This window comes from Loxodonta africana, chromosome 26, assembly GCF_030014295.1.
Source record: "Loxodonta africana isolate mLoxAfr1 chromosome 26, mLoxAfr1.hap2, whole genome shotgun sequence".
In the NCBI taxonomy this organism is placed as follows: domain Eukaryota; kingdom Metazoa; phylum Chordata; class Mammalia; order Proboscidea; family Elephantidae; genus Loxodonta; species Loxodonta africana.
This window is the reverse complement of record NC_087367.1, coordinates 1,469,973-1,487,156: the sequence shown is the minus strand read 5'-3', so window position 1 is coordinate 1,487,156 and position 17,184 is coordinate 1,469,973. Positions and strand designations below refer to the sequence as shown.

Here is a 17,184-nt window from a genome sequence, read left to right as displayed (position 1 = left end):
GGCCCTGGAGGGTGAAGTGGACGCCCAGGCCCCAGCTGACAAGCCTGCTTCCCCTGGGATCGCTGGGTAAAAGCCGCAGGTCCCCGGCTACGACCCTCTCCCGAGAAGTCTCCGTAACGGGTGGGTGCGTTGCTTTGCACAGGGACGTGGGACTGCGGCTAACTGGGCCGAAGCGCCGGGCTAACGAAGGGCTAAAGCAGCTCGCGTCTGCTAGGCAAGGCTGCGATACTTCGTCGGACACGGGACAGGTGCCCTCATCAGGGGCACGACGCCGCAAGCCACCTCCCAGGCCGTCCGCCTACGGGGCGGGCCGGGCGCCGCCGGGTCGGGACTTCGCAGCCCCAGCCCGGGCCTGCTGGGCGCGGCCGCCGGGCCTCTGGGGAGCCGCGGGGCGGGGCCGACCTCGGGGCCGGGGCGGGGCCAGCGTCGGGGCGGGGCCAACGCCCGGCGGGGCCAAATTCGGGCGGGGCCAACCTAGGGGAGGGGCAGGGCCGACCTCGGGGCGGGGCGGAGCCAACGTCGGACGGGGCGGGGACAACCTCGGGGGCGGGGTCAGGCCAACCTAGGGAACGGGCGGGTACAACCTCGGGGCGGGGACAACCTCGGGCTGGGCCGGCCTCCGGGCGGGGCCAACTTCCGGGCGGGGCCGGGCCTCGGGGGCGGGGCCGCGGCGGGCGCGAGGCAGGCTGGGAAGCGGCGCCATATTGGCGTCGGCTGCGCTGTATTGTCACAAATAGACCGGTTCTGTGGTGTTTTCACTGCTCGGTTGGGTGCCTCGGCTGTAGGAAGCGAGGAAGCGAGCGAGCGAGCGAGCGAGCCACAGCGAGCGGAGGAGAGCGGACGGGGGAGAAGAAGGAGCAAGGAGAGGACTCCGCAGTGAGAGACCCTCCCGGAGGAGGAGACGCAGGAAGCGATGAAAGAGATGTCTGCGTGAGTGGCCGGGGTGCCGAGGGGGAGAGGAAGGCCGGCGTGCCGAGGGGGAGAGGAAGGCCGGGGTGCCGAGGGGGAGAGGCCCGGCGGCTCGGCCCGGTCCGCATTGGCGCAGACGCCGGGCCCTGACTCCCTCGGCGGCTGCGGGCTCCAGGGGGCGACCTGTCGGGCAGCTGGCCCCGAGGACGGCCGTGTCCGCCCCCTGTCCTCCTGTCCTCCTGCCCTCCTGCCCACTTGTCCACCTGTCCTCCTGCCCACCTGTCCTCCTGCCTCCCTGCCCTCCTGCCCACCTGCCCCCTGCTCCCCGCCCTCCTGCCCACCCGCTCTCCTGCCCCCTGTCCTCCTGCCCCCCGCCCCTCTGCACCCATGCCTCCCTGCCCCCCTGCCCACCTGCCCACCAGCCGCCAGCACCCACGACTCCCAGAGCAGAGCCGCACGGAGAGTGTGCAGATGGACGTGTCAGTTTGGAAAGGATTCGGTCGTCCCCCCGGCCTCCCAGGGCCTCCCCTCGCCTCCCAGGGCCTCCCCTCCTCAGCCCCTGGTCCCCTTCACCTCTGTCTGCAGTGGGCCCCACAGTCCTGAATTCCCTGTTTGTTATTGTCGCCTGTCTTCTCCTGTCATTGCTCCATGTGCAGATGGCCGTCAGTAACTTCGGCCTTGTTCCACTTGTGTCTGAACTTTGTGTACCTGTAAGTAGCACGCTTGTCATCCTGCTTCGTCTTTAGAGCATCAGGGTGTCTTTGCTTTGTCCATGTTAATGCTTTCAGCTCTAATTGCTATTAATTTATTCCGTTGTGTTCTCGTATAGGCACACACCCTAATTTGGTCCTTTTCCTGAGTATTTAAGGTTGTGTCTAACTTTTTAATGTTACAGTGTGACTGTGGACATTCTTGTATCTGTCTCCTTGTAAACGTGCACACACATGCTAGACTTTCTCCAGAGCATTTAACCTATAAGTGCAGTTGATGGGTTGAAGGGAATGTGGGATTCTGTTTTTTACTTCTTTTTTTTTCCCCCTGTCTATATGAGGAAGGTTCAGAACCCTAGATGTAGAATTTTAGGGCCAGTGGGGATCTAGATTGCCAACTTTTTCAGCATGTGGATGAGAAAGTGAGACCCGTGAGCTGTACAGTTAATGCCAGAATTAAGTAGTTACTGAAGGAGAATGGAGTAGTGGAAAGATCTTGAGTTTTGGAGTTCAGACTTTGTGTCTGCCTCTTGCCTGTTTGAACCTTGGGTGCGTATCTGTAAAACAGGACTTATTAAATACCTGGCTCACAGGGCTATTGTTGAGAGTAAATGAGTGATTATATATAGTGAATCAGGCGTTCTTATGCATTTACCTTATTCACATAAACATACACAATATCAAAACACCTCTGTAGCTTCCTTAGAGGTAAAAAACCAAGTCTTTTTAAAAAGAAGTTACAACTTCAAATACAACTTGAAGTTAAGTGTTTGTCCTACATTAAAATAAATGCCAGAAAGAAATTAAAGTTATTCTTTTTGATGTTTCACTTTTGTTTCTTTGAGTCATTCCGGAAGGCAGCATATAGGCTGGCTATTCTATCTGCCATTTGATTATTCCTCCTTACCTAATGAGTTCTTTAGCCAAAGAGCGTGCCTTGGGGGGTAGAATTAGTAGTGATAAGCTAACCGTATGACCAGTTAAAATTCAGAAACAGCTAAACAATCATTATTGTAATTTTGTGTGTTATTGTTTGCAAGGCTAATTTACTCACTTTAAAAAACTTCTCTTTATTCTGAAATTACGTTTTCACTGTTAGTGTTAACCCCCGTTCACTTTTGGATAGTGAAGAAGGTTGTAGGGTTGGTTGGTTTGTACGTTTGTTTTACTCTCTTAGCGAAATAAAAAGTCTTACAGACCCATGTTGGTCCCAAAATTTATTTTGAAATTAGTGATCTGTGAATACCCAAAGTCTCAGAAATTCTGTTGAACTTTGTTCAAGACAGTAATTTCCTATGGCTAGGGCCTTTGGCAAGTGGCTTGTATTGTATCCTATAAAAGGTTACCATTTAGCATAAATGATTTGATAATTATTCAGTGTGGAAATTTTACATGTTGCCTGATTCTGATGAAGAGAACAAGTATCTAAAGCCTTCAGAACGTAGAACTGTGCACGCCGATTCAAGCAAAGGATGCTAGTGTAAGTTTCTCAAGGTCAACTCTAGTTGTGATTTGTTTTTTAAAGCCAGAATATTTCACAAGGACCTTCTCATGGGATGTTTTTATTTCTATCTTGGTGGGGGAAAAAACCATTGTTCTTACTTAAAGGTTTCTTTCAAGTGGTTGACTGCTTTTCAGAGATGCTAGGATCTGGATGGTCCTTGACTTAAGGCTGCAGGGTGCAGCGGAGGTGGCCCTGGCACAGCTCCCATTCAGGCGTTGTGGATTTGAGCTGCGTGGTATTGGTACATTGCTGTCCATGTGCCAACACTTGCTGCTTTTGACTGGAAAAGACATCCTAACCATGAAAGCTGGAGTCAGTATGAATAGCCCCTCATAAACACAAACACAAAACACCCGTTGTTCTTTTTTAAGAAAGTGCCTGTCCCTGACTGCTGGTGCTAAGTAGGCTGTTAAGGTAGCTAAATTAGCACGCACTCAGTGGAGGGATTCCATGTGTTGGTTCCATAGGATACTTTTAAAGTTTTCTGCTATTTCATTTCTCTTGAACAGAAACACAGTGCTGGACAGCCAGCGTCAGCAGAAGCATTATGGAATCACCTCTCCAATTAGTCTGGCATGTCCTAAAGAAATCGATCATATTTACACAGAGAAATTAATTGATGCCATGAAACCGTTTGGAGTATTTGAAGACGAGGAAGAATTGAACCACAGGTATGTCACTTAAAACTAAAATATTTAGCAGTACATTATTTAATCATTATATCTACAAACATACTGAGTATCTACTGTGTACCAGTCCTGTTAGCTGCTGGGGTACAGAAGTGACAAGAAAGAAAAAAGTCTTGGCCCTTATAGAGCTTACATTTTACTTTCGGTAAAAGTATCTTTTGGATATTTTTGTATCTCAAAAGTGATTGACTCAAGATACAACCTAATGCTGTAGATTGGGTCCTGTGTCATTAACATAGCTGCTTCTAATCCTGCCTCATTAACATTATAGAGGATTTACAACATATAGGATAATCACATCAGATCACAAAAAAGTGAACAACCACACAATACTGGGAATCATGGCCTACCCGTATTGACCACATTTTGGGGGCACACAGTTCAATCCATAACAGCCTCTTTGAGTAGGTGACATTTGAAGGAAGATTTGAAGGTGAAAGAGAGACCATGTGGATATTTGAGAAAGAGCAGTCTGGCACAGGACTTGAGGTGGGCGTTTATCTGGTATGTTTGAGGACTATATAGCAAGGTAGCCTGGGTGTCTGGAGCAGAGTGTATGGGGGTGGGAGGTCAGGAGGTAATGGGCTTAAAGAAAGTGAGGGGAGAGGGACTTGGAAGGCAAGGTCACTGAGAATCTTGTAAGCCATTATAAAGGTTTTACTCTTGAGTGAAGTGGGAAGTGATTAGATGGCCTTGAGCAGAGAATTGACGTGATAAGACTCATGTTTTAACAGTTACTCTGCTGCTGTGTTAAGAATAGTCCAGAGAGGGGTGCACGTGCAGACACAGGGAGACCAGTTAGGAGTCTGTTACAATAACTCGGGGAGGGATGGTGGCTGGACAAGGGGCATGGCAGTGGAGGGGTTATACATAGTGGGAGTGTGGATATATTTTAAAGGTAAAGTTGCTAGAGTTTAGTCACTGGAATTTAAGAGAGAGAGGTGCCAAGGGTTTTGGTCTGAGCACCTCGAAGGATGGAGTTCTACTACCTGCGGAAGACTGAAGTAAAAGCAGGTTTGGACAGATCGGGAGTTCAGTTTTGGGTACTTAATCTTTGAGATGCCTGAACTAATTATTATTTTTTTTAATTTGGCTTTGGATAGGCCACTGACTACAAGTTTTGTTTTAATACCAAACTGGTTTATTAAAAATTACCTAATAATTTATCCATTTTAATTATCCAAAGGCCTATGACTAACGATGAGAGAACGCTAATCTCTATTACCATGCTGAATTGGTTTAATTCCGTAGTAAGGCCAAGAAAGTTTGACAAATCACCTGGCCTCTGCAACCTCATGCAAGATAATTTTATGGTTTTATTAGGCTTTTTGAGTTTTGAAGATAGCTCAGAGACCCCAGCATACCATCTGTTGACAGACGTGACCCCATTAGCTCATACAGTGTGCTTTCCCTAGGATGACACAGTGGCTGCAGGTGTGTTTGATTTTTTTTTTTTGACTAGTGTTTTTTTTTTTTTTTTTCCTTAATTATAGGCTGGTGGTTCTTGGTAAATTGAACAATTTAGTAAAAGAATGGATTTCTGATGTCAGTGAGAGTAAGGTAAGACACTAAATTAAACTACGTGGAATTCTTAGGTTCATTATGTCCTGGTCGTTAGTCCTGGCAGTAACATGGAAGACTTCAGAATAATCTGAAATATGTTAAAACTTGGCTGTCTTGATATGTTTGGAGGTGACTTGTTCTAGACAGTTGAGTTTCCAGATAGATGAGGATTTACCCCACAGGTAGCTAATGTCTAGCCATAAGACCACATTTGTGTCTTGTTTGAGCCACATGTGTTGGGCCAAAATTTAAATAACGGGCAATTTTTACTACAAAGCCAGATTTCAGACTTCCTGTGAAATACCAGACCTGATAACACCGGGCCTGCTTTTGTGCAGGGCAGGAAGAGGCTTGAATGGGATTGTCCTCCAGTGCCGCCTCCCTGTTCCCCTGACACAGCAGATGCTGTTGACCAGTTTCTGTCTCTCGTGTGTGTGTCTGCCTGGCCTGAGACCCAGAAGCTCACACATCCCGATTTATGCAGCTCTTCCCCTCCTGCAGCTTAACTGTTTTTCCTCTAAAGTTGATTACTTTTTTTTTTTTTTTTTTGCACTTTTAAGAGTATTTTGAAGGTAATCGAGTTTTCCGCATTATTTCAGAATCATCCTTTATGAATATTGTTTTACTGGCCGTCCTTGAGGGAGATAGAGCTTGTTCAGTTGGACAACACTGTTCGCATTTTCACGAAGTAGCCCAAACGATTTGAAGTTTTTAGTGTGTTTTTTTTATAGTTTTCCCATTTTTCTTAACAGCAAACAGTTGGGAGTTAATGTGTCACAGTTGTCAGTGTGTCTATAACAGCCCGCCCTCTTAATCTGCATAAGTTTAGAAGCTGGATAAACATCTGTTAGAATTTATTCTTTTACAGTTTTTATTTCTGTACAGTGATTTAATTAAAAAAAAATGAATTTTTTTAAGAATTTATTCTTTTACAGTTTTTATTTCTGTACCGTGATTTAGAACTATAGAATTCTGTATTTAGAATTATTTCTTTTAAATAATGGACTCCGAGGAAGGTTATGGGGGACTCTCCTAAGACGACAGTCATTGAGCTTGACTGTGTGGTCGCTCTGCTGTTCACTTTAGCTGCTCAAAGGCTTTCTGGCTCACTTCTAAGCTCTCAGCAGGGTTATCAATAGTTGAGGTTATTGGAGAAGTTGAATTTCGAGCAGTGAAATAATGCTAGTTGTGAGTAATTAAAAAATTAAGTTAGTTTTAACATTTTGTTGAGTGGATTAGGTAATTTGTCATTTTCTGACTGTGCCAATTATAATTCCTTTTCACCTATGTGTATTTTAATTTGGAAAATACAGTGAACTTATGAGAGCCGGAATTCGATGGAACTGCCTTGTTTTTCCAGGCCTCAAAAGTTTCCCACATTTGACAGGGTATAGTCTTGCCAATTTTCTGTCTCTCTTTTTAGTGGAAAGTATTTGCGTTTTCCTTCTCTGATGAGTTACTGCGTTATATAGGATCTGGTTTTTCACAAGTTTTACTGTAACTGAAGAATTTGAGTTCTATCAAAGATCATTTGCATATTCTACACACAGTTGGAATACTGAAACAATCTAGAACTCCAAATGAAATGATTTTAGTTAAATGCTGTGGTTTGTAGTGAAGGTGTTTTACCCTGTGACTGAGCATATCATTTTCTCATAAATATGTAAGAGTCATGCTTTTCAAAGTAGGAAGGTAAACTAAAAGATTTTTTAAGGTCCTGGGTTCTCTATCTTTCTGATTCATGTTAGTCATCAATAAATTTACAGACTCCCATCTAGCTGTAAAATTATATCTGTACTCTTGAAACATTCATAGCCATTAAAGAAAGCAAGTTACAAAATTTCCTGTTATAAGATACTTCTGTTCAATCAATCAGCAGATATTATTCTTTGGGACCTGGACTGGGCATTATGGGGAAATACAGAGAAGCGGTAGACCTAGTCCTCTCATCCTCATGGAATTTAAATACAGCTGAAGACATGAGACTTATATCCAAAAAAAAAAAAAGTCAATAAAGGGCACGGTATAAAAGATCTTAAAGATGATTATGGTAGAGGAACCCAGAGGGGTGATTACAGAAGGTTTCATGGAAGAGATAGAGCTTGAAGTGAACCTCGAAAAACAGATGATATTGAGATACCCAGAGAAGAGAAGCGGGCATTCCAGGCAGAGGCAGTGGCAAGTGCGATGGATAAAGTATGATGTTGGCAGTTGGAACTTCAGAAGGGAAGGTCAGGAGAAAGGAAGGACGACCCATAGGAGCATTTTCTGGAGATATTCTGTAGCAGGCCTGAAGGTCCTCATGTCGAGTCAGAAAAGAAGGCCTTGGCAGGCTGTGAGCAGAGAAATTATATGACAGAATAAGAACATGAGCTAGTGAACTTTGTACAAAATGGATTAAGAGAAAAGAAAGATTTAGGCAAGAAGTCAGCTTAGGATACTCCAAGTCTAGAATTAGGGAGGTGGTAGTTGAATAGAAAGGAGAAGACAGATGTGAGGGATATAAACTAAGAATTGGTAAGTCAGAAAGAATAATAATAATTATAAGTCTGGGCAGTAAGAAAAATGAGGAACAGAAAAAGGGAACTCAGGAGGGTTGCCTGGTTTTTAATGTAGGAAGAATTGTTCATTTGTTTCAGGCATGGATATTGAAGTGTATCAGGATGTCTCAGTAAAAATATCTGATGGACAGTTAGAATCAGCTCTGGAGAGAGGTGAAAAGTAGCATTGTAATTTTGGTACAATCAGAATGATGTTAATTAAAGCGGGTAGATTAACTCTCATCAGGAGATTATGGCAAGAATGACCCCGTTTAGGTTGACTGTGAATTTATACAGCAGAAAGGTTGTGGAGCTAGAATCAAGAAATGAAGCGTATCTGCCACAAAAACTAGAGGGGAGATGGGATTGGTTAAGAGTGTCGTGCTTGGGAGAGCCGGTAGCGTTTTGAGTTCGGTAGTTAAGGGTTTCTCGATGACTGCTGAGAGTGAGGAGCCAAAGACAAGCAGCTAGAGGGGAAAGGAGGGCTGGTGATTAAACACTGTCTCAGGCAGAAGATGCGTGTATAAAGAGTGGGCGTGGATTCTTCTGTCTTCCCTCTGGGAACAGCCTTGTTACTTCAGGTTGCAACAGAAGGACCCATGAAGTACTTGTACAAATCTCATCTTAACAAGGTTGATAAATGTGATATATACCATTTGCTCAATAAGAGGCAGTAAGCATCAAGGTGATTTTTATGCTAGATAGTTTGAATGATTGAATACCTTTTGCTTAATTTTTTTTTAGAATCTCCCACCTTCAGTTGTGGCTACTGTTGGTGGTAAAATTTTCACATTTGGATCCTATAGGCTTGGAGTACACACCAAAGGTAAGTGCTTTTTTACGTTCCAGCAGTAAGAACCTTCAAAACACCCTTATTTGTTTCCATAACTAGAAAATACAGAAGAAAAGCCCCACGATCTCACTCGTCAGAGCTAATGGTTGTTAACGTTTTTCCGATGCTCGTTTTAAATAGTTTCTTCTGTCTGTCCACTGTGTGTGTATACTTCGGCAGAATATAAATGCACACTCAGTGTTCTCCTCTTGACAGCATACACTTTGATTTGCAGGTGCTGACATTGATGCACTTTGTGTAGCTCCGAGACACGTGGAGAGATCAGATTTTTTTCAGTCTTTTTTTGAAAAATTGAAACATCAAGATGGAATTAGAAACTTAAGGGCAAGTATCCTGTGGTATTTAACGTTTTAGACTCAGTAACAAGTAGTTGTAAAAGCTAGAGCTTATGATTAGTGAAATACCTAAGAAGTTACTGTGTCTCGTTAAAAATAATGCATGCAATTAAGAATGAGGGCTTTATAGTTATACAGAACTGAGTTTGAACGTAGAATCCACCACGTATTTGCTTTTTGACCTTGGTCAGGTCGCCTGTTCTGTCTGAGCCTCAGTTTGCTCATCCGTAAAATGGAGATGGTGATAACTTTTTTATAAGGTTTTTTTGAGGATTGATGAGATAATTTACATAAAGCATGTCAAGTGATGGCAGCTATTAAATGCAGGGTTCAGTCAGGAACTCTTTAAATATGTAAGTCTAGCCATTCATTCAGCAGGTGAAATCTGAGCTCCGGTAATCCATCAGATACTGACCTTAGTCACAGAAAGACAGTAGTAAACAGGACATCCTACATGTGGTGGTGGGCGGGCTGGGGACCAGAGGGGGAACCTCATTGAATAAAAAATAGGAAGGTTTAATGCAATCTCAAGTGCTAGGATAAGGTTACGCTCAAAAGATCTGCAATATTTCAGAGAAGGCAGCTAAGAATTCATTAGGTTGGGAGATAAAGAGAAGCTCAAAAAGGTACTGTTTCTACTAAATTAATCCAAACTGTATTGAACGTATCATTAGATTATTTTTTCATAGGTTAGTCATGAGCTCTGGTTATTTTTTAGTTTCTAACACTAATGTTCTTTCTAAATAATCAGTTTTCGAGTTAGGCTCAAGAAATAGGAAGTACCTGAATGATAGCGGCTCTGCCCTGCAGTTTCTGATGCGTTTCCTTAGGTGTGTGTCTTAAATGGTACAAGTTGAGGGAAGTAGAAGTACTTGACTGTTAAGACCAAGAACATTGTTACTTTGTTCATTTAGACACAAGTTGGGAGCAAAGGTATTGACATTATTGCTGGTTAGAAAGGGTGAAGAAGGGATTACACGGATGAGTTATCATTGTTTTCCTCTCTTGTAGGCTGTAGAAGATGCCTTTGTACCTGTTATAAAATTTGAATTTGATGGTATTGAAGTAAGTGTTGTAAATTTTTTTTAATTTATAATTGAACTATTTAACCCATAGTTTTTTTTTAGTTTTTTTAGACTTAAATGTAGGTACAGATAGTCCCTGACCTTCCTCTCTCATCTGTTGACTTCTCATCATGGAAAATGAACCAGCCACCTTAAACTTGTACACACCCTTTTCATTCCCCTGGTCTCCTAAAATAACTACATCATATCGTAATTTTGGCTGGAGCAATATTCAGTGTTCACATTATAATCTTACAAATAGGCTTCAGAGCTGAGCACAAAATATACTAGATTACCATTCCTTGCTGTGTGACATTTTGTTTTCTCAAGAGTTAATAACTAATTGTTTTGGTTTTCTTGGTTTTCATACTTATGACTAACTCAAACCGGGTCTCTGTTAGTTGGCTAAATCACATCTAGATAGGTTTAGATCCATCAAGTATTCTGTCGTCATCATCCTGAGAAAACATCTCCAAGAGTCCCCTTACGCGTTCTGGTACGAGCTGACTGCTGCCCAGGACTGGTGTACAGCTGTGCCTGGCATCTTCCTTTACGATCATGCTAGGATTTCATTTTGCTTTCCTAGAATTTTATTCTTCTCTCTTGATGATCTCTAGTTTTAGTGGAGCTCACCCAATAGCTTCCTGAGAAAGAATGCAGCTTTTTGTGATCTTGCGTGTTTTAAAACGTCTTTGTTCTTTCCTCACACTCTCTTGATAGTTTCGCTGAGTGTGGAGTTCTAGGTAGGAAGTAGTTTTTCTTTGGAATTTTGAAGGTCGTGCTTCCTTGTCTTCTAGCTTCCTTGCTGTTGGAGAAGTGTGATGCCGTCTTGATTCCTCACTCTTTGTACGTAACCTGTTTTGTGTTTCTGGAAGCTTCTAAGATTTTTTTTTTTTCCTTCATAATTGTGAGATCCATGATAGCATACTTTAGTTATAGGGTCTTTTCAGCGGATATTCCGGGCACTCAGTAGTCCTTTCTCAATCTGGAAATTCATTTCCTACAGTTCTCGGAAATTTTATTGAATTCTATTTGATTTTCTGCTTTCATTTTCTCCTTTCTGTGACTCCTAACATTTGGATGTTGGACTGGTCTTTTTTTTTTTCTTCTTTTAGTCTCTTCCTTTTCACTTATTAACCATCCCTTCATCTTTTTTGTTCCGCTTTTGGGGTTTTCTTATCTTCCAAACTTTCTCTTGTTTCTCATTTCTGTTGTCATATTTTTAATTTCTGTGGATACTGTTCTAATTTTCCTTTTTCTTTGTGATGTATTTATTTGCAGCCTCCTGTCCTTAATTTCTGGATGCAGCGTTTCTCATCTCTGCTTTCTTAGATCTGCTGGGTCTGCTACCACTTGTTGCACAGCTTTCCAGCTGCCATGCTTTGTGCCTCTTGTTCTCCTTGCCCTAATGCATCACACCTTTAAAAACAGTAAAACTAGATCTAAAAAACTAAGCAAAGATTTACTGCTCCTGTAGCGAGGCTTTAAGGGGGAGTGAGTGTAGATGCGTGTGGGACCTGTCGTCTTCATCTGGAAACCCACCCACGGGGTTTTGATGTGTTTTCCCGTGTTTGGCGTATATGCTGAATTTCAAATGCTTTCCCTTAATATGAAAAGTTATTTACCTTAACAAAACTTTGCAGTGATTTTCCTATGTGGATTACCTACACAGTCATTTTGAAGTTTTGGTAAAACTTCTCAAACTAATAATTAGAACTTTTTACATTTTTGAGATGGGGAAGGATGGACTGGAAAAAAGTAATGTGTTTTCTCTTTTTCTGCATCTTTCCAAAGATCGATCTAGTCTTTGCAAGACTGGCAATACAGAGCATATCAGATAACTTAGATCTAAGAGATGACTCTCGTCTGAGAAGCCTTGATATAAGGTGTATTCGCAGCTTAAATGGTAAGCTCTTGAAAAGAAATCTCAAATACCTGCTTTGAAGACAATCAGACAAATAGAGATTTTTTGCAGAACTGACTGTTGTGGACCTTTTTTAGGAATTCAGACTAACTCAATTGAAAATGGTGCTCTAATTATCTTTATCCCAACAGCAGCCCCAGGTTATTTGGATCTACTAAGTGTTAACACATATGACTAACCTGTCTTTATCTGGCATCCCTGAAGGCTCAGGTCCACCCAGAGGGGCCTCAGAAGAAAGGCCTGTCGATCTGCTGCCAAAAAATCAGCTGCTGAAAACACTGGAGCGCAGCTCTGCTGTGAGGCACCTGGGCCACCCTGAGTCGACTTCATCGAAGCTGATTGAGTTTAACTATCTTTATACAGATAATTGGACCACATATAAGCATCTTAAGACCACATGTTTATATGAAAGGTTGTTTATGTTTATAGTAGTGGTTCTCAAGCTTATGGTCACAGGATCCCTTTACACTCTTAAAATTTATTGAGGGACCCCAAAGAGGTTTTGTTTCTGTGGGTTACATCTGTCGACAAGTTAGAAATAAAAACTGAGAAATTTTTGTTTTTTTATTTAGAAATAACAAAATAAACCCATTTTATATTTTTTTGTGTGAGAAGAATGGCACTTTTTTGCATTTTTACAAATCTTTTTAATGTTTGACTTAATGGAAGACAGCTGTACTTCCTGCTTCTATAGTCAGTCTCTTGTAATATGTTGCTTTGGTTGAAGTCTAGAAAAATCTGGCTTCCTTAGGAGGTGAAAAGCTTTTTCAGGTAATCGTGGATATTCTTTGATGCTATGCTTAAACTTAACCAGTGGCAACTTCTTTTTTCTTTCAAACACCTTTGTTGAGATATAAATACATACAATAAAATCCATCCATTCTGAGTATACATTTCAGTGGTTTTTAGCACACTCACAGCTGTACAACCATCACTATAATCCAATGTTAGAAATTTTCATCACCCCAAAAAGAGCCCTCATCCCCACTTGCAGTCATTCCCCCCTTCATATCCCAGCACCAGGCAACCACCAATCTGCTTTCTGTCTCCATAGGCATCGTAGACATTGAAGGCGTCTCTGTACGTGTCCTGGACAGCTGATACAATATGCCGACTTGTATGTCTGGCCTCTTTCACTTAGCATAATGTTTGTGAGCTTTACCATGTTTACAGCATGTCAGAGGTCCGTTTCTTTTTATTGCTGAATAATTAACAAAGGGATAGTTTCTTAAAGTTTAATTAGAATATGGCATCTGAAACTTACCAGTGAATTCTTATACTCTTATATTAAATCCCATTGGTCTGTCTTCTTCTTTGAATGTATTCTTTACTGTTTTGTGCTACTGTGCCTTGATCCTTTGGAAAATAGTGGTTCACTAAGTTATTTGTGGCACAAATAGTCACGTGCTCGACTACTAGCCAAAAGGTCGGTGGTTCAAACCTACCCATTGGCTCCACGGAAGAAAGACCCGGCTGTCTGCTTCCCCGAAGATTGTAGCCTAAAACACCTACCCATCGGCTCCGCGGAAGAAAGACCCGGCTGCCTGCTTCCCCAAAGATTGTAGCCTGGAACACCTACCCATCGGCTCCGCGGAAGAAAGACCCGGCTGTCTGCTTCCCCGAAGATTGTAGCCTGGAACACCTACCCATCGGCTCTGCGGAAGAAAGACCTGGCTGTCTGCTTCCTCGAAGATTGTAGCCTGGAACACCTACCCATCGGCTCCGCAGAAGAAAGACCCAGCTGCCTGCTTCCCCGAAGATTGTAGCCTGGAACACCTACCCATCGGCTCCGCGGAAGAAAGACCCGGCTGCCTGCTTCCCCGAAGATTGTAGCCTGGAAGACCGCATGGGACAGTTCTCCTGTCACATGGGGTAGCTGTGAGTCGAAAATGACAGTGCCCAACAACAAGTCATTTGGATCTCCCGAGTGTTAACACATTCCATTGTACAATATTAAAAAAAAAATTTTTTTTTTTTGTTATTATCACCACCAGCCCCATTAGAGAAGTCTTAACATATCAGGAAACTGTCAAACTCACAGTGGCGGATACAAGATTTCCTAAATTTAAGTTTTCACTTGAAAGCTTGAGTTTTATTGGCAGTTAATTTGTTTGTTTTCCTTGAATCGAGAGGCTCATTTTAGAAAATTCTACTGAAAACCCAAATATGAATCACCATGGCTTGTTTGTCAGTCGTTCTTGAAGTAAAACCGGTTTCCTTGAAAAAAGTAGCTCGTTCAGCTTACAACTCAAATAATCACACAACTTTTTTTCCTCAAGATATTTAAAGCAAAATTCTGTTTTTTAATGGCCAGCGTGTGACTCTGAAGAATGTATTGTCTACTTTGTTGCCGCTGCCTGATGAACGCATTGCTAAGACACCGAGAGTCCAATCCACACTGCGTTTGTACTCTCGGTGCAAATGTGAACACAGTGAAAAAGGCAAAAAAAAAAAATGCTTCAGTGTTATAAAAGCAGGTTTATCCTACAGATTCCCAGGGGTCCACAGCCCGTGCTTGGAGAACCACTGGTTTATAGAACCCTGTTTGACTTAATCCTTGAGTTTGCTGTGCTTCCGGATTACAACAGCGAGTCACACCGTTTCTATCTAAGGTTTCAGTAAAGCACTAAAAATTTTATAACTTGGCAGTATTTGATTAACAGTAAACTCACATGTGGAAGAAAGCTCAATAAAAAGATATTCAGACCCATCTGTTATTTTAATACTGGATTTTATCACCCATGTGCTTTTTAATTCTTTAAAAGTAAAGTGATTTCATATATATATGTATGTGTATGTATGTATATACATATGTATCTGTATGCTGAAATTCAAATACGTGGAATCCTGACTTCCATATTTTTAGCATTTGAGAATCTGGAAGTTAGTAAGGCATAATGAATTAACTGGGTTTTGTGCATAATGAAAATTGAATTCTTTGTCTTTTTCAGGATGTAGAGTTACTGATGAAATTTTGCACTTAGTGCCAAATAAAGAAACTTTTAGACTCACCCTGAGAGCAGTCAAGTTATGGGCAAAACGTGAGTACCCAAGCCTTGTGTTTTATGTCTGCATTACAGAACTATGATCCAGGTGCATGGGATAGAATCACAGAAACTCCGAGAGCTGTTCATAGTGTTGGGGATTGAGATTCACTACATTGGAGAAGCGGTTTTTTTTTCAGTTGCAGTGGTTATGGTTCTCTGCTGGGTGACTCAGGGCTTCGAACCCCTGCCGAGAACCTGCATTTCTGACAAGTTTCCAGGCTATGCTAATACTGTAGGTTAGGGACCAGTTCTGAGAACTACTAGTAGAGCAGTGGTTCTCAAAGTCTGTTATACATAAGAATCACCTAGGGACCTTGTTAAAATGTCACATTCTGATCCAGTGTGTCTGGGGTGGAAAGGCAAATTCTCCGCAGGGATTCAAACCAGAAGGAAGTGTTTTGAAGCCCTAGTTTGACTCTACTTCCTTTTGTCTTAGGTAAAAGCCCACTGACTTTCCATCCTAGGTTTCAGCCAGGCAGTCAGAATGAGGCAGACCCATTCCATAAAGTGAAGCCCTCTGGTCTCTGAGCTTCCTGTGGATAGGGCCATCTTAGTCCTCCTGCCTACACATCATCCGCAGAGAGTCTGGCTTCTAGTAGGTGTACAGTGAGCTTATTAACTAAAGAGTCCACAGGAGTAGTCTTTTTGTTTTTACCTTTCAACACTTCTAACAAAGCCTGGAACTGCACTCATTCACATCTATAGGGTATGGTTCATAAAAGTCTCATAGCTCAGTTTTGAGTTGGCAAAGAGTATTTTGTATTATTTGTGACTGTGTGTAAGCAGTGTTTGGCCTCTGGCGCCAGGTGTTGCTGTCCAGTAAACGTCTGTGATGACAGAGATGGTCTGTGCCTACGCTGTCCAGTACCGTAACCACAAGCCTCATTTGGCTGTTAAGTACTTGGAATATGCAACTGAGGAACTGAATTTTTCTATTTTATTTACCGTAAATAGTACCAAAGGGAAATGAAAGCATGTCCACACAAAAATTTGTACATATTTTCATAGCAGCATTACTCATAATAGCCAAAAAGCAGGAACAACTCAAAATGTCACCAGCTGATAAACGGAATATTATTTGAAATCATGTACAACAGACTCTTTGGTCATAAAAAGAAATAAAATGCTAATACATGCTACAACATGGATGAACCTTGAAAACATGCTAGGTCATAAAAGCCAGTCATATAAGACCACATAATACATTATTACATTTATATGAAATGTGCAGATTAGGCAAATCCACAGAGACAGAAAGTAGGTGAGTGGTTGTCAGGGCCTGGGGAGAGGGGAGAGTGACTGCCAAGGTGTAGGGTTTTTTTTGGGGTGATGAAAGTGTTCCAGAATTGGTTTTGGCAGTGGGTGCCCCACTCTGAGCACCCTGAAAACCACTGAATTGTATACTTTACATGGTGAATTTTACGGTATGTGAATTATATTTCAATAAAGCTGTTAAAGGAAATTAAGTCACCACATATGGCTTGTGGTTATTCCAGTGCAGGTCTGGGAGGTCCTTAAACAAGTAGAATGTGTCTTTGGGCTCAAGTGTCTCGTATAGTCCGGGTTGGCAGTGAAGGGGTGACCCCAACAACGTGTCTTTCCCCACAGATTAAATTAAATGCCATGTTTCGTCAAGTCTTAGACACATGTTTTTCACGTTTTAACATCTCTGAAATTGGTATCTTGTAGGTTTTTTCTCTTGCTTGCCTAGTGGGATGTTAAAATAATGCCGCATGACATAATTGAAGGCATCTTATTATTAGGTTTGATGAACTATGGTAGTTTTTTTTGTAGATTGCCGTAGAGGATAGGTATATGAGAAATGAATGATATCAGTGGTGTATTCTACTTCATGGAAAGGTATCCGAGGGAGAAAGATGTGGCAGTCTGCTTCCACAAAGATTTACAGCCTTGGAAACCTTGTGAGCAGTTCTGCCCTGTCCTGTAGGGTCACTGTGGACTTGACGGCAGTGGGTTGGTGGTTTTCTTTTTTTGTTATCCAAATTGTGCAAAATACTGAAGTTAGTTAGCTTTACACCTGTTTTT

At 42.2% G+C, this 17,184-nt stretch overlaps 1 protein-coding gene across 4 annotated transcripts in view; it reads left to right on the top strand.

Moving 5' to 3' along the window:
- The first annotated feature begins 680 nt into the window (after positions 1-680).
- The window catches only part of PAPOLG (poly(A) polymerase gamma), a 30,761-nt gene continuing 14,257 nt past the window's right edge, over positions 681-17,184 (top strand). For all 4 annotated transcript variants that reach the window (XM_064277013.1, XM_064277012.1, XM_064277011.1 and 1 more), the window contains exons 1-8: positions 681-930; positions 3,633-3,794; positions 5,306-5,372; positions 8,660-8,741; positions 8,983-9,092; positions 10,115-10,168; positions 11,962-12,073; positions 15,043-15,132. In XM_064277013.1, coding sequence (XP_064133083.1) covers positions 914-930; positions 3,633-3,794; positions 5,306-5,372; positions 8,660-8,741; positions 8,983-9,092; positions 10,115-10,168; positions 11,962-12,073; positions 15,043-15,132 — 694 coding nt within the window. In that variant the 5' untranslated portion in view covers positions 681-913. The remainder of the gene's footprint in view (positions 931-3,632; positions 3,795-5,305; positions 5,373-8,659; positions 8,742-8,982; positions 9,093-10,114; positions 10,169-11,961; positions 12,074-15,042; positions 15,133-17,184) is intronic.